This window comes from Melanotaenia boesemani, chromosome 14 (genome assembly GCF_017639745.1).
Source record: "Melanotaenia boesemani isolate fMelBoe1 chromosome 14, fMelBoe1.pri, whole genome shotgun sequence".
In the NCBI taxonomy this organism is placed as follows: domain Eukaryota; kingdom Metazoa; phylum Chordata; class Actinopteri; order Atheriniformes; family Melanotaeniidae; genus Melanotaenia; species Melanotaenia boesemani.
Window position 1 is genome coordinate 10,097,796 of NC_055695.1, and position 27,569 is coordinate 10,125,364.

A 27,569-nucleotide genomic window follows, 5' to 3' on the forward strand; every position below is an offset into this window, starting at 1 on the left:
ATGGCAGCCACCATATTTGTGGCAACATTCTTACTACGGTGTCTCTGAATGGATAAACAACTCTGTGTAAGCTTTAAAACTTCAGTACCAGCTTTTAAAAAATTATTTTTTTTAGGAGCGTTTCCTGGATTAATTTGTTCTCGCCTGATGGGCACGGTCCACTGGCCTTTGTCAAAGATTGGATGAGTTTAAGGTGTCTTCTGCACCTGTAATGGAGCTTTCCATCAACAGCACTCCTCCCATACAAAGCAGAAAAAAGACAAAAACTACAAAGGACTACAATCATGGATGTCTTATTACAGAGGTTTTCAAACTTTTTGAGTTACAACTCCCAAGATAACATACATTAGTGCTCACGACCCCCACCCCCACGCGAGGACTTGGAAATGGGTCATCTTGGAGAATCCTCTAAATGTAAAGTTGGAAATATGTCAAAATCTTCATAAATAAGGAACATAAAGTTGTTTTTGGTGGTTCACCGCTGTGACAAGGCACCTACATACAAATATTTATCTCTTCATTAATGGTTTAATTTTTGCAGCCCTGGTAAAAATCCCAAATTTATTTGATAAACGTAGGATATATATTTTTCACAATTACCTCGCGACCCCTCTGAGGGTCCCGACCCCCAGTTTGAGAACCACCGCCTTATCACACAATAGATCAAATAATCTAACATGTCAGGAAGAGCAAACTACAACTACAAACTACCCACACCGATAGTCAAACATCACACCTAAAACCCGTTGAATTCATCAAATCTGTTTGACTTATGACAAAAGCCAGTGGGCTGAAACGTATTGGTGTTTTTAAAGGTCACTAGAACTGGACCATAGAAATGAAGAAGTTTAAGTTATTTTAAAAAGGATTTTAAAAGGAGTTTTTTGTGCTATACAGTACCAGCTTTGTTTGAAAGGTGCCGGAGCACTGTTTGAGATAAGTAACACCTTGAGAGGCACATAGAAGAAGACAGACACATGTACACAAATTTGGATGTAGTGTCCTGTGGTGCAGTCAATGTTGCAGCTGAGCTCACTGGATCCACTTCCAAAATTCAATCACGTTTATGTCTGGAAGCATTCTGGCCACTGATGACCAGCATCCATTCACAACTCTGCTTGGTATTTAAAATAATTTCTATGCCCAGCGTTACAAGATGTCAGTAATTCTTATACACCGAACCTCAAAGCTGACATCAAATTTTGTAATTAATGTAAGTGCTGTGTTTAGAAATATCTGTCAAAGTCACCATTCTTACATGGAGGATATACATCTTGGTGGTAGCAGAAGTAATTTTTTAAACATTTGGAATTTTAATTTTTCAAACAAAAAATAAAACTACAAACACATTTCATCCATCTGACTCGTTTCAGACTGACAGGAATGCAAAAGGTTTCTTAGATACACTAGTTTAAAAAAAGTGAAAACTCTCATTATTTCTGTCTAAATATTAACAAAAACAAGATCAGATGCTCCACAAGTTCTCTGAGTAGATAAAGAGAACACACTTAAATGAAAGAGACAAAAATAAACTTGGTTAAGAATTGATTTAAGAATAATCCAATTAAAGCATGAATTTAGAAGTTCATTTGAAAGCTGAACTAGTATCAGGTGTTTTCAATTAACAGCACAATCAGGTGTGTGTGGGCACCACATCTAATCAACAGAACAAGGATTTATCAGTCTGATGTTCACAACATACTTGTGGAAATGAAACATGAGACAAACAAAAACAACTGAAAACAGGAGAAAGAGTTGCTGAAAATCATCGAGCTTTAAAAGGGGAGAAAAAAATCCAGAGTTTGAACTTTAAATTTCAGACCACTTCAACAAAAATGTGTGTAATAATCTGCGAGATCACAAAGGAACCAAGTTAGTTTAACACATACATATAGTTATCTGGGAGTAATCCGATTACTGCAATAATCTGATCTGACACATCTACATGCACTTCTAAAATACGATATTTGAAAGATCATTGTCTGCGTTTACCAGTCCGTTATCAGATTTACTTCGGAGTACACATTTGTGTGTCGCTTCCGGTTATTTCGAAACATTTGGTGTTTGTTGGACATGGCAGAGCCAGTCCCAGCGTTCGCTGCTAATGTGAGAGGTAATAAACTGTTAGATAGTATAACAAACAGGTTTATTAATTCATAATTGATAATTGATTAATTCATTTATGAAGGAAAACTTCCAACTTGACATAGAAACTTATTTTGGGCATATAGATGCCTTGTCACAGCTGTGAGCATAATCCACCAAAAACCATTTATCCTCCTTTTATATCCTCTTTATCAGTTTCTGATAGTTTTTCCAGCCTTAGATTGAGATTTTTTACAACTTTTCAATTGTGCATATATGTTAAGATCTCACCAAGCGTCGGTATTCGCGTGAGAGTAGTTGTTGTCGTCAGAAAAGGCAACGCATTTAGAAAGAAAAAAAAAAAGCTGAGATTTATGAATTGATATTAGATTAATTAGATGTAAATCAATTCAAAACGATTAATAGATTTATTTTTAAACCCAGTTCTATCATCAAGTGTTCATTATTTCATCAGAGCATTGTAACAGATGTTTAATACATTCTTACGACTTAATTATTTTGTCTTGGTTTAAAAAGACTTTAGAAATTTATACTATGTTAAACTCCTTACATGGAGCTGATAAATTCAAAGTTCAACGGACGTAACGTAGCTTATAGCCGTGGCTAAGCTGTGACTTAAAACTAAGTATCCAGCTTATAATCAGTTCAGCTGAATATTTAAACCCAGTAGCTGGCAAATGAAAAATGTATATACTGCAGGGGTCCTATAACCAGAGTATTTAACTCATCCTTGACACAGTCTCACATCTTTCTCTCCAAGTAAAGAGTCAAAAATGTAAAATTTCCACCATCACCACCTCCCACACCACTATTCACAAATACACACAAACCTTACCTCTCTCGGACAAACTCGGCTAGCTCCTTGGATGCCAGCTGGCCATGCTTCATGTTGTGGTAAAGCACGTCAAAGCCGGCATTTTTCTCCCCCTGCAGCAAAACAAACAAAACACACAAACCTTCTGTCAGCTCCAAATCCAGAAATGGCAAACTGACATGACAACACTTACGAGTGATCTCAGGTTGGTGCTTCAGCATCACACTTGAACCATTTTTCTAGGTTCAGCAAACAAAAACATAAAGAATGAAACTGTCTTGTGTATTACTGACATTTTACAGCTAAATATGCACGTAACTGACCCGGTTTTTGTTTCTCAAAGAACCCAAGTGCTGCACGGCCTCCCCCTGACAAGCAACAAGTCATTTCAATGACAATGCTTTAAAAAAAATCTGACATGCATTTGATTTAAGACCACTTATGAAAGTGAACTGGGTCTAACCGAAAAAAAAGAAAAAAAAAGAATTTGTGCTGGTCGAAACTAATTTTTCTTGTAATATCATATTAGTAAAAGTACAAGTTCTCAGTACCTGCACCAAAAAGACAGAACATTACTTTGGCTTAATTCTAGTGTCTGCTCTTGGCCAAAACCTTCTGTTTTTACAAGAATAAGAGGACTCTTTTCCTGTGGGAATCAGGGAGTAATTGTCATCTGGCTTTTTGAGGGGGGTGATGGGTTAGATGCCCGCTACTCCTTGATCCCTACCCTGTAAAAAAGAGAAGGGCAGGAATTGGTTGGTACCATCAAAATGTGAGAAAACTCACAGGACCTGGTCCTGGGACGAGTTGCTTACTTTGCAGCCAAACAGTTCTAATCATCACCTTACATCCACCACTGCTGTAATCATATAAACCTACACCTGACTTTGCATAAGCCAGTTTAATCTCAAAATGTGTGTCTGAGAAGGCAAGAAGCGTCTTCGCGTGACTGTGTCACATCTTTAGCTGCACCACATTCTGCTGTCAACAGACGGCTAGGCTGCTTGTGCAGACAGAAACACAGACAGCTGCTTCTCAGGAACTAAAAATATCCCACTAAAGGAGAACAGACCCTTTCCCAGGTACCAGGGGAATGGCTGGAATGCCAAGGAAGGGCTGCCTATAGCCACAAACACACACACCCTGCACAGTAAGCAAACAAAGAAGAAGTAAACATCCAAACTAAGCAATGGACACCCAGTGGCCAGGAAGCGAAATGGTGGGCATCTCAGGTTCTCAAGATCTGACATCCAGTCTGTCTGTCAATGCTGACCATCATTTTCCTTGAGCTTTTTGTTTATGATTTTTCAAGAGAGGAAGCAGAATTTAAACTGTAATAGCTAAACAAATTCAGCATTGGCTCACTGAATATCCAGAGAAGATGTCATTTTGAGGAATTTTAATCCTGTAAGAGGCTAAGCTTTGAAATAATAAATAAAACGGCTTATTACACACTAATCAACAAGCAATCATTGCATTAGCTTTATTCTGATTGTTAACCCAAGATTTTTGAGTTATATAGTGTAAAGATGTTTCTGAGATTTATTTGGTCATTTAGTTAGATTAAATTAACTTTAATTTATCATGTTTATCATGATAAATGTTTATCAGGTTTATCATGATAAACAGTAGAAAATAAAAAATATTAGAGTAAATATTTGCACCTTTTGAGACTAACTTTAATCTGCAAAAGGATGGTTCTTCTAAACCAGGGGTCTCCAACCTTTTTATCTTCTGTGAGCTACGTTTAACCCAATGAAAGTCCAGCAGAGTTACTAATGTTTATTCACATTTATTCACATTGCTAATTTCCATACGGAACAACTGAACAACTGTTTTGCATATAATGCATTAAAAAATGTTTACAGGACACATATATTGTGTAACTTAAATTCACAAACATGTGCACTTTACATTTGCTGTATTTTAACACTTCTAATGTTGTGGAAACTGTCCTTTTTTATACTTTTCTTTATAAAACGTCACTAGCATTTGCATGCTGTACTCTTGAATATTTATTAAACATTTTCATCAATGCAAGAATTCTAAAATAAAACACTCGTATAAAAAAAAAACAAAGAAAAAAATTTACCAGCTTGTGGATGCTGTATTTCTGTATGAATGAATAAAAAAATTCACATGATGTCAAAACATAATCTTTACAAACAGTACAACTTTGTGCACATAAATACAACATCATCTTCTATATGTTGAATAGTGTCCATACATGAGAAGACTGACTGCATGGATTCAACCGGAGAGCTGCAAGCAGAAGTGTATCCACTGAGATTCACTCTGATGGAGTCATTTAAATGCTCATCTGTCACTCCGTTTCTGTACTTTGATTTTATAACATTCGTGTCAGAAAAGGTGGATTCACACAGATATGTTGACCCAAACAAAGCAATTATTTTTAGAGCAACCTGGAGAAGATTTTTGTCATTCTCTGGCTCTACCAAGCTCCAGAAATGCAGTGGATGATGCTGAGATTTTAGATGGACAATATTTTGGAGATTTAAAACCTCCATCTCCACAGGATCAACAGTAAAAAGTTCATCTGTCCTGACAACTCACTGATATCCACATCCACGAAAGGGTATAAATGTCACACTGGCAATAGCAGACAGAATCTCTGTTTTATTTTTATAGTCCTAGAATAAAGATTCTGCCATCATGGTCATAGCTTCTTTAATGACCCCGCCATCAGCGAAGCCTGTTTGTACTTTAAAAATGCCTCAGTTGATGCACCAGCCTTCTTCGTCTTTTTTTTTTTTTTTTTTTTTTTTTTTTTTTTTACAGAGATTGTTGTTTTTAGAGTGCAGTTTTCAGCTTTTTTACCTTCTCTATACAGAGGTTGCTTCCTGCTGGAAGGCCCTGAGAGAAGTACTTTGGTGAAATTGGGCTCTATATTGCATTTTTTTTAATCAACTGCCAGGCTCACACCACAGATCAGACGCAAACACTTGTCATTCACATTTGTGAAACAGAAGCCCATTTCCCATTCTTTGTGGGAAAAATAAGTTTTTTGCCTCTTACTGACATGACTGATTTCAGCAGCTGCCTTTTCTGTCAACAGCCTGGCACCTGACGTGGTCTGCCTGTGCCTCCTCCCTCTCCACCCCATTTAAATCACTTACGGAAGCGCAGCAAAAATGTTTGATTGGCAGCTAGTTGACAAATAATTTGTTTAATTTCTAAACCAGTTTTTCCTAAGTGACGATTATTAGTATTGGAAAGGACCTACTGGTAGCTCGTGAGCAACATGTAGGAGACCCCTGTAACCATAGCAACAAGCTTTCGTTGCTATAAAACCTTCCCTGATTCTGACATAAATCTAAATTTTCCCCTAAAACTCAAAACCAAGTCTTAACTCACAAATAACACTTTAAAAAAGTGTTTCAAAGTGATAATATTGCCTTTTAAGTTTTAAGAACCAGAAATAAAACTCACTGGTGTTACTTTAAATACAGTCACAATTCTAATTAAATACATCTTCCTTTCTCATTCTCAACAAATTGTACTGAATTATTTGTATTATTATTTGAGTGCTTTGGCATTCGTTATTCATCAACTGTTCATCGGGGCTACTGGTGGCTGTTTATTATCAGGGGTTTGCCTTTTTAAAAATGGTGACCATATCTATCTGGGTTTAGAAACTTCCCTCCAGATGTCTTCCATCAAAATCCTACCCTCACCTGACAGGTGAACTGTCAGGTTGTGCTTCAAAGCACACACACTCCAGCCTCTCCAGAGCTAAAACACAGCACCTGTCTGCCTCTCTGCCAGACCAGTCTGCCGGCTGCATACAAAGAGCTTCTGTTATAGTCCTAAAAAGGGTTTGCACACAGTGTTTGATCATGATAATACTCAATAGAGAGCTTTATGGAATATTTGGAAAGGCAAATATAAACACTGAGATGAGAGCTATATTCCAAAGTGGAAAAGCATTTCAACTGCAAAAGCACATTACATGTATAAAACGTTTGCTTTTGCAAATAATCTAAAAGTGTTGATCTTGTTCAGACAACTGCCCACAAAGACTATTATAAAACAAAGAGATGGTGAAAAGGATTCTTTTAAATGACCATTATTAGTGCTAGCTAGTGATGGTTGTCAGTGTGTGATACCTGGATGGGAAAGAAGCTTTCTAAACTTCAGAAATACCTTTTTTAAACCATCATTTTCCAACATTTCACTTGCAGGGTAGATGCAGGGTTAGTACAACAAGTTTTTAATATATTCTCCATGATCATCATCTTAAAGCTGGCTGGACAATGTGTTGCATGCACAGCTATTTTTGGATAACTTAGGTCTTAAACGCAGAACAGTTTTATTTTATCGTTTAAACTTTTTATTCATTTATCTTTATATACCCCAATTTCAAAAATAAAAGTTGTAAAATGACACTGTGTAAAATATTAATGAAAACAAATGGCAATGATCTGCAAATCTCATCAACCCATATTACCAATAGAACATAAACATATATGTTTAAACAGACACATTTTACCATTTCATGGAAAACAAATGAGCTTATTTTGAATTTGAAGGAAGCAACACATCTCAAAAGAGTCAGAACAGGGTGAGGTTTACCATTGTGCAGCTTCCGATCTTCTTTTGGCTATTGTCTGTAAATGTCCAAGAAGCTAGGAGAGCTGTTTGAGTTTTAGGAGGAATGTTGTCCCATTTACCAAAGAAAATATCTTAGTTTCAACATCTGATTTTATTTATGCTCTACTGGGAATAAAATATGGATGTATGAGACTTACAAATCATTGCATCTTGTTTTTATTTACATTTTACACAGCTGACAGAGCCACAAATTCCTTTGTTTTTTCATACCCATAAAAAGAAATTAGAGAACCTTATTGTCAAGGTTCATAAACCAAGAACTTCTATCTGCAGCCATGGAGTATTATGGGAAAGAAAAATGGCCACCCTGTCAGTGGAGATCTGATAACATCCTAGAGTTCGTGTTTAAAGTCCATACTTTAATTTTTTTCCCCTTCGTTATACAGTTAAAGGCTGTTACTGTAGATGTTGGTACCACTATCATGTAGCGTATGTAAAATACTGGCCACACACAACAGTAATAACACTGAACATGTTCAACAGGCACTTTAACTGATGAAGAGAACGATAATATTCCTGTGCTACACCTGCTCCTAAATGTAGTTAAAACTGTATGCAACAGATATTTTTCTAAGTAAGCCTGATGATAATCTAGGTTTCCTTACAGTCAACAAAAAATAACATGAACATGCTGATCCTAACAACAGGTATTTGATGTTCTGTAGGCAATAGAAAGCTTATTCTGTTGCTTTTATTCTTCTATTTCCTAAATATTAACACCTTTCACTATGTGGGTTTTCATGCACACTAGGGAGAAAAAATTAAAAGATTGATTAACATATTTGCTTTTGATGTTTTCCTATTTGACAGCAGCAAAACTTACACAACTTAATTCTTTAACAAAATTGAAAGTCTACAAGTCCATTAAAGTGTTCATCTAGTTTATCAAGTAACAGATGCAAAACAGCACAGTGGGAGTGTTTGAGTATGCAAGTTTTTGATTGATCAAGTGGATGAAAGATGGACCTTGTAGGAACTGAATCATGCTAAGGAATCTCATTTCACATTACTCAAGAGCCCAAAACACACCAGCAGTACTCAAGCGCCAAAATGTATTCCAGAAACCTTTAATGAATGAAAATCCCTCACGTCCGATATATGCAAACCCCCTCTTCTATGCCCTCTTGCTGATCTCTTTTTCATCAATTAAGTTGACCGTTTTGGTCATGCATGATGAAATCCATTACCATGACAATGAGGAAAACGATGGGAGAGGAGACGGGAGGAACTTGAGAGGGGGGGTGTTTAAGGGGAGGTGTAAAATCTGTGTGTGGACAAGTTTCTCATGAAGACTTGGTGGGCCTCTAAGGATGGCCAGAGATTCTTGAAGTTGTTCAGGGGGATGGTTCTAGAGAGAAACTACTAGACTTAGGTGGATAGCATCTCTCTGTCTGGTCTTTGAGATTTAAAAAGTAGATGTACTGACAGTGAGTTTAGTTAGGGGTCAGATCAGCTGAGTGGAGGAGAAACAACACAGTCTTGCATGAATATGAAGGAGCATTGACTTCAAATCTGTTCTATTTTACTCTACTTCATACCTTACAGTAAGAATCTTATATAACTTGTTAATATGGACGCTCACTGCTAAGCTTTGGTGCAACCCAGTTATTGTTATCAGTCCTTCTATACCAACAAAGAAGTTACTGACAATTCTCACTAAGTGTTATAATAATTGATTCAGTCTTTTCTCATTAAAATAAGCTGATAACTGACAAAAAGCAACAGAGGTGTTGAATCTAAGTTTTTACTAATGCAAAGAAACCATACTGTTGCTGTTTGATAATATTAATACTACCTTATCCCCAATAGTTAACATAGGATAACCCATTAAATACTTCAGCACATGTCTAGACAGGGATACTAATGAATATTTGTGACATTTTCATTTACGATATAAATGAGATTTACAAAGAAGAAAAGTCTTTCTACAGCTGAAAAGTTTACCGTCAAGCCAACCTGATTTACTCCAGTTCTTAATCTGATGGTCAATTATGGAAAAGTTACACAGACAACATGAAAACTACAGTTTCTCTAAAGATCCTTAGAGGTTCAGATAAGACAATCCTCTGTTAAGGTTTGTGATTGTACATTATTCTTGGTAATAACAATTTTAATGTTTTGTGCTGCGGATTTATAAAAGAAACACAAAGATATTTCCTTATTTTATAAATCAACAGATAAATTTCTCTGTCACAATCATTTAGTTTGTGTGTTTAGTTTGTGTTTTGTCCTCATGAATGAGTTTTTGCATCTCCAGGGTTGGACCTTTATTAACTGCTCTCATTTGAGTCTAATTAGACGCATCTTAAGACCTCCCCTCAGGCTTGGATGAAACTAATTACAGGCAGCGAAACAACCTGAGCTGAGCTTGGCTCTGGCCTGCAGGCTCTTCTCCACATCAACTAAGATCTTTATCATCATCTTTGTCTGTGCTATGCTACAGCTTTTTCTTTTCTCCAAACATCAACATAAAACTTGTCTTGACCTGATTAGATCGAATTCGGTCCTGCTGACTAATTACTGCCATCTTTGCTTCTGATATTCGAACTTCAAGTATCTTGCACGTGACAAAAAAGGGACTGGAGCACTATAACCTTCTGGCTTTTTAATGAAGCATCACAGCCTGAATTGCTTTTTTGTTTTCTTTTTCCTTGAAGTGAGCATGAAATAATTTAAACGTTATAGCAAAAATGCAGTAACAATAAATATAATTTTGGCTTAGATGTCAGTGGTCGGATGAAAGGAAGATTTACTCCATAGCCTCATACATTGCTTGCGATCCTGCTCTGTGTTATACAGGAATGCAGTCTGGCATGAACTGCAGACCGTGTTAAGTAGTAAGTTTTACCTGGATCCAGAATCTCCTCTACTAATGCACAAAAAAAGAAATGCATTAGAAATGTGCACCATTAGAAAATTGTTTAATCTGACATACTGTGCAAGGACACTGATTTAAATAATAGACAAAGACGTCATAAACTCAAGCTCTACTAATGTCTGAAAAACGCATTTAATTGCATTTCAATTCAAAAGAGTAGAAAAAGTAGAAAAATGTTGGAAATTTTTTGATTATTCTATTTTTTTAACAATCTTTCTAGATTAAGATGGATTGAGTTGGGCTGAACAACCACACAGTGAAACTGAAAAAATTAATGTGGTTTTATTTATTGAGGCTTTCCTTTAGCAAGAAAAGGCCAATCCTGATATTAGCAAAAGTTTGTCTCGCAATACTAGTGATTTTAATACAAATAAATCTGAAAACCTAAACTTAATCATGTTTTTATCCTGTAAATTTTTGCATGTCTGTGTTTTATGTCGGGAATCCTAATGACTCTATGTGTAACTTCAACAATTTTATCCCATTTTATTGCCCAAGCTGATAGGATTTTATAATTGCCAGAAATTTAAAACATATAACTTTCTGTCACAAGTGGAGCATGATGATATTTGCATGATATTTAGCCTCATTCAGGAGTAAAGCAGCACAGTCCTTCAGACACTAAATGATGATTGAGTCAGGCAACTGACCTGACTGTCAGTGCTGGCGTTAGTTTTGCTGACTCACAGAAACTTTTTCTGCTGACTGGGCAAGCCAAGCAGAATGAGCACTCTCACAGCAGCATCGGGAGCAGGTAGCTACAACCCAACATCTCAAATATTCAATTTGTTAGGAAAGATAAAACTCCCCTCTTCAAGCTGAAGATGCTTTACTTTGCTGTGCTGAAGAGGAAATAGAGATCTATGGTTTAGTTTGTGTTACTGAGTAGATGTACCTGATACTGATGTATAAGGCATGAAGTAAAATATTCGAAGAAGTGTTCAAAAGGGATGTAAATGACAGTTTTTCATGGTTAGAATGAAAAATTGTTTAAGAATTTTGTTGTAATCCAAGCTTGGAATAACAGAGAAGCACAAATCCTTATTGTGAAACCTCAACTTGCTAAGGATGTGCGTAATTAACACTGATGACTTCCATTTGTTAGCTGTAAGCACCTTTCTTATGTACTTAACTGAAAGGGACAGGATGCTATGGGTTTTTGTGAGCGGCTGTGAATGTTCTTGAGCCAACAAGGCGAGATGTGTTGGATAATTAACTAAAGGGGAGGTTTGCATTACACATCTTTTTTGGCTGAAGAAAACGGCCTGGGAGGAAAATTGTTTAATATTTGTGTAAACAGTGGGCTTGTAAATAAGACATATTAGCTTAGTTTTGTATTTCAGAGCCGACTAACCAAAGTAATGTTAATGTTGTGCTTTTCTTTCTGCACCACTGCTGCTACTACATTTACAACATGAAAGCTAATCTCAGAAGAAAGAAGTCTTTACCTATTCAAAAACAACAATCACTGCAAAGAAAGAACACAATTATTACTCAAATAGAAATTTGCATGTACATATCCACAGTCTTAAGACTTTTATGCATAGAACTACCACTCACCACTACCTTAGCTCCACATCTGGAAATGTCATAAAAAGATTATTTCCTGTCATCTCATTTCTGCATTAAAACCATTTAATTTCAACATGTAAAAAACTGTTACTGTGGACATTTCAATGTGTAAGAAGGCAGAGTGGGAGAATTAGGACAAACCTGAAATAGATGTAGCAGGTGTGCAGGGACAGAGCAAAGCAGTGAAAGTGAGGTTACAGGAAAAAATGAGGCAGAGCGAGAGAAGCTGTCCTGTAGTAGTTGATGAATTCATTTGAGAATCACAGCCGTGTAGGGAGGAGAATCACAGCCGTGTAGGGAGGAGAAAGCATCTCACTCCTACACTTTACATCTGTGCAAAGCTGCTAATGAGACTTTTAATTGTTCTAAATTTTATCAAATTAACATGTAATTAAGTCACAATGCCAGCTTTTGTAAGTTTTTGCTTCACTTTTAGAATCTACAGCAAACTAATCACAAGTCATAAATCCTGCCTGCTTAGAAAAGGAATTATATTTCCTAAATTTATAACAGAAAACAAACCCAGAACCTGGGTTGACTCCTATCTAGTTTTCAGCCTGTGAAAACAGGAAGACCATAGGGAAGTTGGCCAACTCCTACACAGTTTATGCCATATTTTCAGTACTTAAAATTACAGCTGAAACTTTCATGTAGGATCTCATCTTTGCTGCTACCTTTTAGATGCACTCTTAATGTAATGATGCAAAATTCTGAAAAATTGTATGACTGGCAAAATACCTCCAGTAATACGACTTAATCGTCCATGTTGTTACGGCCGCTGCTTATTGCAGGCAGCTGCGGCTCGTTCTGCAGGTAACTGCCTGGCTCAGAGCTCTGCTTGGAGTGGCTGGCTCCAACGCACCCCTGTCTCCACCCCTCTTACTTCTCCAAGTAAGAAGCAGTAATAGCAAGTTTTTATCTTATCTCTATCCTTAGCACTGCAGACATAGTCCACAGTAATGATCTGAACAATATTGCCTCAATGAAGCTGAAAATACACAGAGGTTTGAATGCAAGATTGATCTCTACTGTTAGCAGCTCCTGTGTGCACCTGACAAGTAGCTGAACCAGAAGCATGGCTGCCCACTGAGAATGTAAATTAAAAGCTTGGTTACTCATAGCTGTGAGTCGACTTTTATTAGATGAATAAATTATGAGAGGTGATTAAAGATCAGGCACTACTCTGTTACAGGCGTTTAAGAGACTCACCCAGAAGTTGTTCTGAAAGAAGGCCATTTTCACTCAGAGGTTCACAGCAATCTGTAAAAAAACAGACAAAAACAAACAACGTAAAGCGTTTGACCTTTCTCATCTCCTGTTTAGGAGAGAATTACCCTAGGAATATATTGTGTATTAATCCATAAAATGTGTTTATTGTCTCAACCTTCTAAAAAAATAAATTGCAGTATCAAAGTCTCAACAAACTGTACATAAATTAGCTTTCTGAAATTTCTGTGGTTGAAAAGAAAAAAAAAAAAAGAATCCTGAGACATCAGTGTGGGAAGTCCTGGGGGAGACATGAGAGGATCTTAACCACTAACTTCAAAGAAGAAACTCAGGATGGAGGATGCCGATGAAGAGAGTTGGAAGGAGTGACAAAAGAAATGGGGGGAGGACAGAGGAAAGACCAGGGGAGAAGACAAATCGATGGAGGGAATGAGGCAGAAGTGATGTTTATAACCACCAAGGAGATGATGAGATACAATCCTACTGGCTCAGTCAGATGCAGAGTTGAAAAGCTTACATCTGTGGCTGCAGGTTTTTATATCAAATGGTTGAAAAACGTCACTCCTTCTAGTATTTCTACTCAACAACCACTTTGTTTATTAGCAGTGGTTCAACATCAGCTCATTCGCTGCTTTCAACCCACAAACACATGCCCCCTGAATCCCAACGTTTTCCCAACAGCTCGAGATCTTTTAAGAACTGTACTCAGGTACATGACTACATCAGTGGTACGTGAGGCCTACTGATTAGTGAATATAAATGTATCCTAATTGATATATTATACATGTACAATGGGTTCTTTGTTTGCTTGGTAAGATTCATTTGGACTTCTGGGAACGCTGATAAACATCTTCAATTAAACACATTCCAGTATTTCACTGCCAAGCATGTTTTTTCATGATTATGTTATGAAATGTTATTTCTACTTAATTTATCATTCAAACTGGGCTGTTCATACATTTTCCTGGTGTTGACAAAACAAATAATTCATTTTTTAAACTACTTTAAACTGAATTTGTTTATACTAAAGTTTATCATTACAGTTGTCTTCTGTACTTTTCTTTGACTTCCGCTGACCTTAAACACACGGAGGCTGTTTGTGGGAAGAATCATGCTGTGATGATGGCTTGTTGCAACCAGTGCCTTTTATAACAAAGACTCTACGAAGGCTCAGGAAAACTCGCACACAGTTACACAACAGAGCATTCAGTATTTAGAAAAATGAATAAAAACAAAAGTTCTCAGTATTTGAGACTTTAACAGCATTTTTTCATGAGTGAGGTTCTTTAAATTTCAAGCTGGGGGAATTGCAATGTCTGTTATCAAACACCTTTTGACCCCCATATGTAAAACAAAACACAACCACATTAAAGAAACGCACAACAACAACACTCAAATCCGGTCGTGCTCTTTCCAAGAGAATCCATGATGTGGTTAAGTGTTTCCCCAGGGCTGACCCATACAGGTTCCTGCTATCTGTTATTCTGCTGACTGCATGTGAGTGAGTGTGTGTGTGTGCTGACAACAGCTTTTCCCCTGTATTGCCATGGACTCAGCTCAGACCAGGTGACCTGGCATCAAGAGCGAGCAGCACACACAGGAACAAACACAGCAACATTTGCAATACTAACACACCTCACACCTTGTTAATTAGCTCAGCAGTGGGACTGGAAGCCCTGCAGACAGCTTTCTTTTTGGCAGATTAGGACAGGAGCAAAGCTACATAATGAGTCAACATTACCTCTAATCAGTTTCTATTTCAGTTGTTTCATTAAGACAATGAATATGTCCAATTATAGCTTAAGTAAACTAGAATTTAAAAAACAAACAAATAAAAAATAAAGGGTTTGATTCCATGTGTGAATGGACTTGTCAGATTTTAGGAACACAACTCTCTGTGCAAAACAAGGTACACAATATGCTCAGCAGTGAGCCTTTTTTATCTGATCAAAGTGGAGCTGCTGTGCCCTGCTGTTTTGTTGGAAACGGGTTGAAGCTTTTGAACCTCTGATCCAAGCAGAAATCACCACATAACCAAACGGAAGCGAGCATGTGTGTTTCAAGACCCCCTGATATTTGAGTGCGAATGTGTACACCAGAGGCCCATAACTGTCCCCATTTTCTCGGCTCTGACTCGCTGGTGGTAAATGAGAATTTCATGAAAAAGGTATTCTGCATGAATGCAGTTTGTCAGCAGAAAATAATATGGCAATAATACAATCTTTGGACAATATTTATGGACCACTCTAGCCCCTTGTACGCTCATAAAAGGTACAACAATCCTGTAAGTGAGAGCTGCCAACGAGTAACAGGATGGATCAACACTTTTTCAAACAGCAGTGACAGCATATTAGCACAACTTCATCAATCCACCTCTGCTTCTGTTAGGTCATTTAAAGGGAGCAAACAGAGGTGGTGTAGCCACACACTGACACTGTATCAAGGAATCAGCTTAGTAATAAAAGCCCTTTTAGTTACATCCACGTACAATTCAACTGCGACCATCTTCGCTGCTGGCTCAGAGGTGCATCAGCTTCTACCTCCCTCATTCTGCTTCCATACTTAAACAGGAGACTGATGAACAAAAAGGGTACATCAGTCCCACTTTGAAATGATATTGTGGAAAAGGGCTAGTGATGAGTCTACTAAAATGTGGTATGCAACCTCAATCTGGTCAGTGAATCATAAAAAAGGTAAGAAACAGCTTGGGGAGTTGTCTTTTTCATCTGTATATGATCTGTTTGAGAAAATAGCTGTGGGGAGTTTTGTTATGATGTAATTTAAACATTAATTCTGTGGGGTAAATTAACATTTACTCATTAACGCTATAACAAACCATCTTTGGCCTCTACAAAGATTTGAGTGACTGGTTGTCGTAAGTGGTGTGGCAGGCATTTAAACATTCACTGAATGGAATAATAAAACAACATCAGCTTCTATTTTATCTTTATCATTTGGAAATCATGAAACGACATAGACCAAACACAGTCAAAATCACTTCAAAAGAGTTTTTAACCCACCAGTAAATAACACCTGGCCATGGCAAAATTTTCATAGCAAAATACCCATGCAGGAGGACTGTGATCCTGCCAAACTACCAGATGGTTTTCAGCAACTAAAAAGCAGGGCAGTGGCAGAGCAAGAAAACAGACACAGAGAGATAACACACCCCTTGTTTTCTCCTCATCACAGCCTGGTGTGACATACTGCAACGTCCCGTACATCTGAGGTAATTAGCCATTTAGTTTTAATCCTGTTTTATGCAATACACTCCATAGATACAAAAGAGACAGGGGTGTGTACACCAAGACCCCATGTGGATACCCACTATGGTGGGATGTATAGAAGCAGCTGACATCTAGCATTCTCCATCTGCTTCCAACTAGACATTTAGCTGAAATCAGCTCTGAAGCAAACAACCCCCAGAGAAGAAGTGGGCCACGGTGTGACCTTGATTTCTCACTTTAACTCAGATTTAAATTTAATCCAGAAAGTGATGTCTAAACAAATCTTGGGTTTGCTTTGCATGTCATTACAGACACTGCAGCTATGGTTGATACACATCACATGAACAAGGAACACCCCACATAGACAGCAAGGAGACTATTAAAGCCTTGACATTTAAAAATGTGATTATTCGGACTTGCCTTAGTCACCATGGCGCCTGCTACAAAATGTACAAAGTGTTGGTGTCTGTTGAGATTATTCATTATTAAAAGATGTACGGCACAGTTTATATAATGGAGTAATTTACAAACAGATGCAGGTTTTTCCTGAAAAGTATTGCATATTATTCACATGCAGTATCAAGCCCTTTTGTTGAAAATCAAGAGGGAAAAAATGACATTTTAAAAAGAAAAGTTCGTACAAATTGCGGCAGAAAAAGACATGCTGTGTTACTTAATCTTGAATCCTGTTGACTTTCATCCTCTCAAAATAAATAATCAAACAATACATGAAACTAATGGCAATAAGTTAGGGTGTCTTAAATGTGGGTTCTTTCAAGTGAATGAGGATTCTTAGGAAATTGGACCACAGCATCTGCAATAATAAAACCAAACTGAGGGAGTTATTGGTTTGCTGAACATCAATATCCAAGAAAACTACCTAATACTTTCAGTATTATCTATTTTTTATTACCTTTCCAAAACATTTCCTTTTTTTATTATTATTTCTCATATAATTCCAAGATATGAGGCCAAATTCAAGAAGCAGCAGATGTGTCTCAGTAAATTCAGCAAACGTTAGGCTGCTATTGTAGATAGAAAAAGAACTTCAGCAGCCTTTAACAAGAAAATGTCCATTAAAATATTTTACTTGGTGAGTGGTAAAAAAAAAAAAAACACATAAAAATACTTAATACTTAAAAAAATGTAAACACAGTTCTGACTTTTGTTATTGTGAGTCAAAACAGCAGCAGTCACATGCAATGCAAGAGACTACGATCACAATCTTTAGCAGAAGCAGAGACGGAGCATGCAACCAGCCTTTTTAATGAAAACACACTGACCTCCTCTCCTACCAGCCTCACACTGCCTGACAACACAGATGGCTGCCAAAAAAAATAAGATGTAAAAAAAAAAAGCAATTGAAGAGGCGTGAAAGAAAGTTTCACACACCAACAAAAACCATCCACAAATCATTTTATTCCTGCAGGAAATAAATGATGCATCCTGTCCGCCCATACTGAGCATTTCTGCTTTCACCTTCTTTCCTCTGCCAGAGTTAGGTTTACTGGCAGATGTCTCTCTGAAGGCAGAAAGGAAGGTCAACATATATTCCCTCCTCCTCCTCACCACCTCCACCTGTTTTTCGCCCTCCACTGGGCAAGAAAAAAAAAAAAAGAAGCAAATTTCTACAAGAATTACTCCTCATTTGTCTCCTCACTCTGCATCTGCAAACACCAGAAACAAACAGCTCTTTTTCTTTGCCTTAAGGAGCACAATAAAAATGGAGTCTAGTTAAATGTAGTGGCACAGCCGATTGTGGAATAAAGATGTTTCAACAACCTCTGAACAGGCAAATTTGTCAGGAGCTTGGGGAGCAAAGCTGAGGGGAGAAAGTAAATGATGCAAAGGAAAGGAGGAAAAAGGAAAAAGGGCAAGTTGAGGTGAGAGTGAGGAAAGGTGGGTGGATGGATGGAGAGCCTCAAAAATAAAGCAAACAGGCACATATTGTAGATTCAGATAGGTAAGCCAAGATAATCCACTAAATAGTTTTTAGAACATGAGAAAATCGAAACATGCAGCAGCAAAAGTTTGCTTATTAGGGTGGAAACAGTTCCTGATCCTCTGTAATCTTGAAAAAACAAGACAAATGTATGCCGATGATATGGTTGTTTTTACACACGCAAGATCTAAAGAGCAAGTTGCAGCTAAACTAACAAATGCCGAGTACTTGCAAAATCATGTTTAACTCAATGTAAGTAAAACAGTTTGCATATATTTTATGTCAAAAACTACTAAAACACGTAATCCAGATATTTTGTTTGATGGGGGCGTTATAAAAGCTGTGTAGCACTTTAAATACTTAGGTGTCTTTTAAAAAACATGTCAGCACAGTAATAACAAAGGTAAAGCTCAATTTCAGTAATTAAGAGCACCAGGCATCAAATGGCTATATCTGCTGCAAAACATTTTCTACATTTGTCATATTGCATAACAACTTGGTCCCAAGCAGGGGTGACCACCATTAAACCAGTATACTCTCTTTACAAACAGATCTTAAAAACTTTAGATAAAAAAAAACCAAGGGAGTATCACCACTGTAATATTCTAAAAAAATGACAACTTTCTTAACTTTGAAAACTACATTTTCTACTCAGACATATGCTGGATGTTTAAGATTATTCATGTGGTGGCACCTCCCCCTCTTAGAGCGTGCCTGAACTCACCCGACAGTGGTAAGCTGAGCAGGTGAGAATCAGATTATCCTCAAGGGAAGACTGGATACCAAAGTGTAAGAGAACAACCCTGGAAAAATCTGTGTTTTCTGTTAAAGTTGTTGGGGAATGTAATTCCCTTCCCGCCGATACTGGAGGGTCTGGCAGCTTTGCACTGTTTAAAAAACTACTTAAGCTTTGGCTGAAATCCACACAAGACTAACCATGATTAAATGCCTTAGCTCACTTATTTTGCACTATTGAATCACACTCAGGGCTTGATCCTTTTAAAGATGCTGCTATAACTAAGATGAAAATGAGCTTTTAGCTAACTCTGGTGCAATTATGTGATTGTGCTTTGTCTCTGCCAAACAAACAATAAACTGAGTTGAAATGCTCACCTGTGACAACCTACCTGTTAATATCCTCCATATACTTATAAATACACCAGTTCTTTTTTTTTTGCTTCCTCTTGGTATCTGTCTAGGAGCAAAAGATCAATCAGCTTTTAGCCGTGTCAACCACAATGGCACAATATAAGTTACAATTGTACAAGTAAAATATACACAAATAAATAAATTTAAAAAAATCAATAAATTAAGCAAGTATCTGTGTATAACCTATGGACTGGAATCACACAGAAATTCATGAGGATAAAGCCAAAAAAGTCAAGGTCCAGATGCCACAAATCTAACTACAAGCCAATGATTTTTAGCATCATGTCACCTGTTAGCCCATTTTAAAAAAACAACAACAGAAAAGACATTTTCCTTCAGCCAACAGTAGCTGCGTTATGGACAAATATTTTATCTATCTGACTGAAATCCGTCTGTTTAGAGATTCCAGCTGACATGTTTACAGGGATGCTGGATAAAGTGATCTGATTAGTTGTATTTGCATGATGGACAGCTTTAACATGATTGTAACGCTTTTGACATGTGCAATGCGTAGTAGTTAGGAAGAAGGGTTTTCTTTTTTTTAATCTTTTTTTTTTAGATTTTTTTTTATTTAACCTTTTGAACATCAAAATGCTCAATAATCCTTAAAGGTCCCAATTTCATATGGGTGTCAAGAGGTCCAACAACATTGTTTTCAAAAAGTAATACTCCAAATTCAGCCTTGGACCCTAATTTCAGCCATTCCAAAAGTAGCTCTAGTGAGCTCTACTGAGAATGGGCTGTTTCTGAATAGTGTTAATGAGTGGTTCCTGTCCACGCCCCTCTCTGGAAGAGGATCTAGCTTTCACTGCCACCCGCTCAGTGATTTTAGGAGGCAGATTCAGCAAGCCAGGGAGGCGGGTTAATGGCAGTATCCACTACTGGGGGTAGTGGTTATTTCCCTTTGTGAGGTCAAAAAGGGAAAGATCTCACACTCACCTGTTAGAGCGCACATTTGCTAGAAAGTGGAGAAAGTAAGTGAGATAGGAGACAGAATTTGAGGACACACATGACTGTTAGAAAAACTTTTAGAAAGCAAATTTTGCATAATATGGGACCTTTAACTGCAAAAAACTGGAATTGAGCATTAATATCTGCAGTGTGAACACAAAAAGTAAAGCTTATACTGTAAAGCCCTGCTGTAAACTTTCAACTTAATTTGTTGACTCCATCACTGGCTGAAGCTAGCTAACCAGACATACCACAGTGATGCTCCACTTTAAACTGGTGCTGTATTTTAAACTTTTCTTGGTTCCAGCTTCTAAATTTTGCATGTTGTATTCTTTGGGGTTTGGGATATTGGCTGGAAAAATAAGCAATTTCAGAAAAATCTCCCCATTTTTGTTAAACAGTATCATTAACGTATTAAAAATGACTGATGCATTCATTAAAAAAAATAATTAGTTAACGCGTTAGTGTCAATGACTCATTTAAAGAGCATATTCTAATTTATTTTAACTAGCAAGCCTGCCTGATTTTCAAGGGTTATTTGAGTGCAGATGCAAGACCCAGAAATAGGATGAGGACAAACAGAATTTAAATTTAAGCAGCAGCTTGAGTCTGCGATGCAGATCGACTCCTCTGTCCTTCTGTGTTACTTCTAAATGTGATTTGGTGAAGCATGGAAGCTGATCATTTTGTGTCAGGCCCAATTTCCCCTCCATCGCCAGCAACAATCTTCTGCTCTCCTCTTCCACATCTGCTTGCCAGTGATGACTCACAGCTGTGGCTGGCAATTTCAAGTAAGACTTCACTGCTCTCACATGCCACTGAGGTTTGTTGTCCATTTTCTACAAATGCAACATATGTTGAGATAATTTTGTTTTTATTTTTTTTTTTAATACTTTTGTCTAAATTTTGAGTGCATCTAAGAAAAAGATATGAATCTGATGGGCAATGGAGCTGACAGTAACATGAATATTTTTATTATGTCAGTTTTTCTTTATTATATTAATCTTGTATCCCATACTTTATAGAAAAACAAGATAAAAAGAGAATGGGTGAGCATTTTGCAAGCATGGACACTTGCTAGTGTATGCATTCAAGTTACTGCTGAACTTGTTGAAACAATCTGTATGTTGATGTGCACCTTTGGTCACACAGTTATACATAAGAATGATTTTACCTCCTTACAAATTGCTGTTATCTTTACCATCATTTAATTAGCAAACTATGCTCTTTGATCAGTGACTTATATATATATATATATATATATATATATATATATATATATATATATATATATATATATATATATATATATATATATATATATCTATCATATACACACACACACACACACACTACTGCTCAAAAGTTTGGGGTCACTTAGAAATGTTGTGATTTTTTAATAAAAAGCAGCATTTTCTTCAATTAATATAACATGAAATTAACCAGAAGACAATCTAGACATTGTTATTGTGGTAAATGTTATTGCTGGAAACAGTTGTTTTTTTTTTTTTATTGGAATATCTACATAGGTGTACAGAGACCCATTTTCAGCAACCATCACTCCAATAGCATATTCTGTTAGCTAATCCAAGTTTATCATGTTAAAAGGCTAATTGATCATTTGAAAAGCCTTGTGCAGTCATGTTAGCACAGCTGAAAACTGTTGTACTGATTAAAGAGGGCTAGTTCAGTATCTGGAGCGTCAGCATTTGTGTGTTCAATTATAGTCTCAAAATGACCAGAAGAAAATACCTTTCTACTGAAACTTGTCAGTTTATTCTTGTTCTGAGAAATGAAGGCTATTCCATGAGAGAAATAGCCAAGAAACTCAAGCTCTCCTACAATGGTGTATTCTACTCCCTTTGAAGAACAGCACAAACTGGTTCTAACCACAATAGGAGGAGAAGTGGGAGGCCCCGGTGCACAACTGAGCAAGAGGACAAGTACATCAGAGTCTCTAGTTTGAGAAACAGACGCCTCACAGGTCCTCAACTGGCAGCTTCATTAAATGGTACCCGCAAAACACCAGCATCAACGTCAACAGTGAAGAGGCGACTCCAGGATGCTGGCCTTCTAGGCAGAGTAGCAAAGAAAAAGCCATATCTGAGAAAGAGAGAGATCTGAGAAACAGTGGATAGAGGAAGACTGGAAAAAGGTCTTATGGACAGATGAATCTAAGTTTGAGGTGTTTGGATCACAAAGAAGAACATTTGTGAGACAAATGAAAAGATGCTGGAGCAGTGCTTGACACCATCTGTCAAGCATGGTGGAGGAAACATGATGGTCTGGGGACGCTTTGGTGCTGGTGAAGTGGGAGATTTGTACAGGGTAAAAGGGATACTGAATAAGGATGGCTATCACTCCATTTTGAAACGCCATGCCATACCCTGTGGACAGCGCTTGATTGGAGCCAGTTTTGTCCTACAACAAGACAATGGCCCAAAGCATAGCTCTAAACTATGCAAGAACTATTTAGGGAAGAAGCAGTCAGCGGGTATTCTGTCTATAATGGATTGGCCAGCACAGTCACCAGATCTCAACCCTATTGAGCTGCTGTGGGAACAGCTTGGTAGCACGGTGCGTAAGAAGTGTCCATCAAGCCAATTTCACCCCATGCTTTCAGGAAGCATCGGGTGAAATTTCCTCAGATTACCTCAACAAATTGACAGCTAGAATGCCAAAGGTCTGCAAGACTGTAATTGCTGCGAATGAAGGATTCTTTGATGAAAGCAAAGTTTGAAGGACAAAATTATTATTTCAAGTACAAATCATTATTTCTAACCTTGTCAATGTTTTGACTATATTTTCTGATTTTGCAACCCATTCGTTTAATAAAATGTGAGTTTTCATGGAAAGAACATGACATTTTTGGGTGACCCCAAACTTTTGAGCGGTAGTGTATATATACAGAAAACAAAAATTCTTTAATTGCTCCTGTTAGTGACTCGGTGTCTGTGATAATTAAAATACGGTTACTGCTACTGCTATCATTGGTAACGTATTCTGCACCTCAAGATTGTCAGCACAGCCCACAAATCCAAATTCATTACCAAAAGCACATGAAAACAGAACCCATACTTTACTGATGACGCACTGAAACCAACAATCACACACCCACCAAAATGATGACAGGATTAAACCCTGTATTTAATGACTAAGCAACAAGGAGCAAAGCTATTCTCTTAAAGCGATAAATTGGCTGCCTTGTGACTGAGACAGATAGAGAAGCAGTGCGACAGCAAACACAATAAACAGGAGGAGGCAGGGTGAGAGAAAGAGAAAGCTGAGTGATAAACAGAACCCAGGCTGTCAGCTCCCTATTGTCCCAGTCTGAATGTGCTTTTGTCACTGCAGCATACAGCTCTAGTCCAGGCCCGTCTATGAGAACGGGCCAGGCGAGCATCCCATCTAAGCCCTGGCATGACCAGCTGTGTGAGCGCAGAGGGCACCAGTCGAGATCCAAACATGGAAGGTTATGAGGCTGTTTGTCAGACTGTGTATAAGAAAAAAACTGAGGTTATATTGCTTTTATAGGGTTATTAATAATAGAACAAAGTTCTATCTTCATTATTATGGTTTCCATCTTGGTTTATAGATGATTAAAAAAAAAAGACATATTTCTTTTCACAGCTTGTTGGAAACCTGTCATCCTCTCTCCTTCATAAATGGTAAATGGTCTGTACTTATATGGCAATTTTACCCAAAAGAGCTTTACATATACATCACATTCACACACTGATGGCGGATGCTGTCATGCAAGGCGCTCAACCACGACCCATCAGGAGCAATTTGGGGTTCGGTGTCTTGAGGGACACCTCGACATAATTTCTCTGGCCGGCGATTGGACCAGCAATCCTTGGGCTACAGGATGACCACTCTACCCACTGAGCCATATTGGAGAATGAGCAGTAAATATTTTACACTACTTGTTAAGCTTTACCTGTAAATGTGAAATCAACCCACTGACACTTTAGCTTGATTAATTACTTAATAAGACTGTAAAGATTGTTGCGTATTAACTTGTGTAGTTTGATTGATTATCCAGTTGTTTTCACTCGAGTTATCTGATGTTATACAAATAAAGACAAACATAATTATAGAGACCAGAGGCCGTATTCCTAAGGATTCTCAGCACAAAGAGTTGCTCCTAGTGGCCAAATTCTGAGGAAATTCTTAGAATCATGATGTTTTCTAAGGATTTCGTCTAAAAGTGAAAAGTAGATCCTAGTAATGATAAAAGGTATTCCTAAAGAATGGTAGCTCTTAACAGAGCTCCTACGGTGGGATCTGTTAAGCGCAGGGAAGAAGACTTAGGAGTTCCCTAAGCAGAGGAGAAAATAGTGGACAGAAGATGTAGAAGAGATATTCTTAAACACTGGATGACAGTGAATTAATTAAAAGCTACAGATTGGGTGGTGCATGAATCATGTTCGTGAAATCTACCTCTAACAACACTTTTATGCTCACTGATAAAAAACTGACCTAGGATCAAACACTGTTCCTCAGTCCAGTTGGTTTCCTAGTTCGTTTCTTCTCCACTGCCGTTCACTGGTTTGTGTTAGATCTGAATGCCAACCAACACTGCTTCTTATAGGCCGGTTAGCAATCACAGACATTGATGGAAGCTGAGCTATTTTACCCTCGTTCATGCAAAATGGAGTTAAAAAGGTTAAAGTGCAAAAATTAGCAGCATGGCAAATAAATGTAAACAAATAAATATAATTATCAGCATGTATATAATGTGCCTGAGTTTTACACATGTCGTAGGATCATTTTAAAAGTATAGCTTGCTATTCATTTAACAGAGATTTTCTTTTTATGTAAAAAATTTTTTTATAATTACACTGCACCATATCACAACAGAAGTAATGTAAGGGCCCCTGTCCTCTAGAACAGGTTATTATTTTGTCCTTTTATTGTAAAAACTACACATCCTGGTTTTATGTATCTTATTCTCATGTTGACATGTAATTACATCACGTCATGTCTGTACATGGCATGCTGCGTGCACACACAGGTGAGCTAGCCTCTCACCAGCAGACATAGAGAGGACGCTGGAAATGGTTGCATCAACCACCTGTAAAAACAGACAAAAATATCTGGTTTAAGGTCAGCTTGTATTTAATAATAAGTGCAGCTGGAGGAGTTTCCGGTGAACGAAGAACTTCATGTCCATCTGGAAACACACAATCTCCTCGTCATTGTCGTAATTTCTGAGGCGTATTACTGGTTAAAGTAAACGTCTTGCATTCAGCTTCAATCTCTTAATGATCGTACACTAGCTTGCTAGCTAGCTAGCTGCATACTCCATGCTTCTTTCCTGTCTCTCCTGAAACAACGCACTTGTGCGCAGGAAAGTTTTCTGTATGGGGGGAGGAGTGAGAGAAAAATCACATTTAGACGCTTTAAACGCTGCCATGTCAGTTTGTACTGAATGTTTGCGATACAGAAATTTTATATATCGCACATGAAACTTCTCAGGATACATCGAGTACATCCGATATATCGCCCAGCCCTAATTACACAGTCTTAATAGAGATTAGATTCGATTAAGTCTATTGATTTGGCGGTCCATTTTATGCCCACTGCTCATTGTAGCTTTTAGGATCAACCAATCACAGCTTTTGAAATGATGACTCACACTTAGCAACGGGGTCAACCACAACTCCTCACTAAGACAGGAGTTTCTGTCCATTTTTTGCTCAGAGTTGTCTGAGAATGTTCTGGAAACCCTTTTAAGACTCCTTGCTAGGAATTTTTAGGCCAAGTTAGGAGCCCTCTGAGAGGATTCTCAGAATCTTTGGGAATACGGGCCCAGATAACTCTCCTTAGGAGGGGTTCTGGGTTAACTCAGCAAACTGAAATCACCACAATTTCCTTAATAATCCAGCTCAATTTAGCATAAAATCACTCAGTAACTCAGAATTAGAGCAAGTCAGGACCAGAGCCGGAGGGATAAGCCCACTCTCCATCCTGCCCCAGGATCTACCCATCTGCCACACAAGAGCTTTGGCTGGACTCATTCACAACTTCAGTTGCAGGTCACAGTTTTACTCAGAGTACGAGGTTTCTTCACATGCTGTCACCTGTTTTCAACTAAATTCCTGACACAAAATGACAACTGTACTCTGAACACTGAAATATACCAACCACTGAAATATATTGCACTATAAATCATGGCTTTTCAGTCTATGTTTTCATCCCGTAAAACATTAGCTATACTGTTTCCTGCCTCTGGGTGCTGCCCTGCTTGGCAAACACAAGAGGTGGCCTTGCAGCACTCTAGCCTAAATATGAGAAACTACATGTTTAATTCATAGTTGTCATGGTCACCCTACAATGTGTTGCAGGAAAGCCAGTAGGAACAAAGGAAGTCAGGACCACTAGAATTAATAGTAGCAACATCTTTATGGGTTAAAGAGAGAAAGAGGGGTCATCAGAAAGGTCAAAAAGTCCTGCTAAAAACTGAAACAGTATGTACATGAGTTTGAATAATCAAGCAGCAGGGCTGTTAAGTAATCTGCTGTCATAAAGCATCAGCTCAGAACAGACATTTATCCTATTCAAATCAAAATGCAAATCAAGGAGCGCTTCTCCTTCACCTGCTCCTTATATCATCAGCCATCTTTCTGCCAGCTAAAGTCTGGAGAGGTTGCATGAGTGTTTGTGGTTTAGTAATTGGCTATGTGCTGCACAGCTTAAAGGAAACCCCCAGTCAGCGAAAGCTTGAGTGACACCATTGCTTCATCAAGTTGAAAACAAGATAAAAATGCTGTAAAATACCATAGGTTCAGGTGTAGGTATAATCCATTAGTTTTATTATCTGACTATTTTACAAATTAAACCAATAAATTTGGTCAGAAAAATTACCAAAATTAACCACAAATATTAAACCTAATTATTAAAAGTCTTGAAGTTTTCATTAATCCCCAAATATATAGATAGGTAATAAATTAAAGGAAGCCTTAATCCTTGATTCCTACAGTGAAGGCATTTAGTGGCCTTGTTATATGTTCACTTTTCCTCTTAGAAGGAAAAATAAATGCAAATCGACTCAAAGCTGCTGTTAGT

General features: G+C 37.6%; 1 protein-coding gene across 1 annotated transcript in view; it reads right to left on the bottom strand.

Annotated features, from left to right (window-relative positions):
* fcho1 (FCH and mu domain containing endocytic adaptor 1) overlaps nucleotides 1–27,569 on the bottom strand; it is a 57,609-nt gene that overhangs the window by 27,603 nt on the left and 2,437 nt on the right. Inside the window, exons 2-3 of the mRNA XM_042005801.1 lie at nucleotides 13,212–13,262; nucleotides 2,942–3,033 (exon numbers count right to left, since the gene is read on the bottom strand). Of these exons, the coding sequence (XP_041861735.1) occupies nucleotides 2,942–3,033; nucleotides 13,212–13,238 (119 nt within the window). The 5' untranslated portion in view covers nucleotides 13,239–13,262. The remainder of the gene's footprint in view (nucleotides 1–2,941; nucleotides 3,034–13,211; nucleotides 13,263–27,569) is intronic.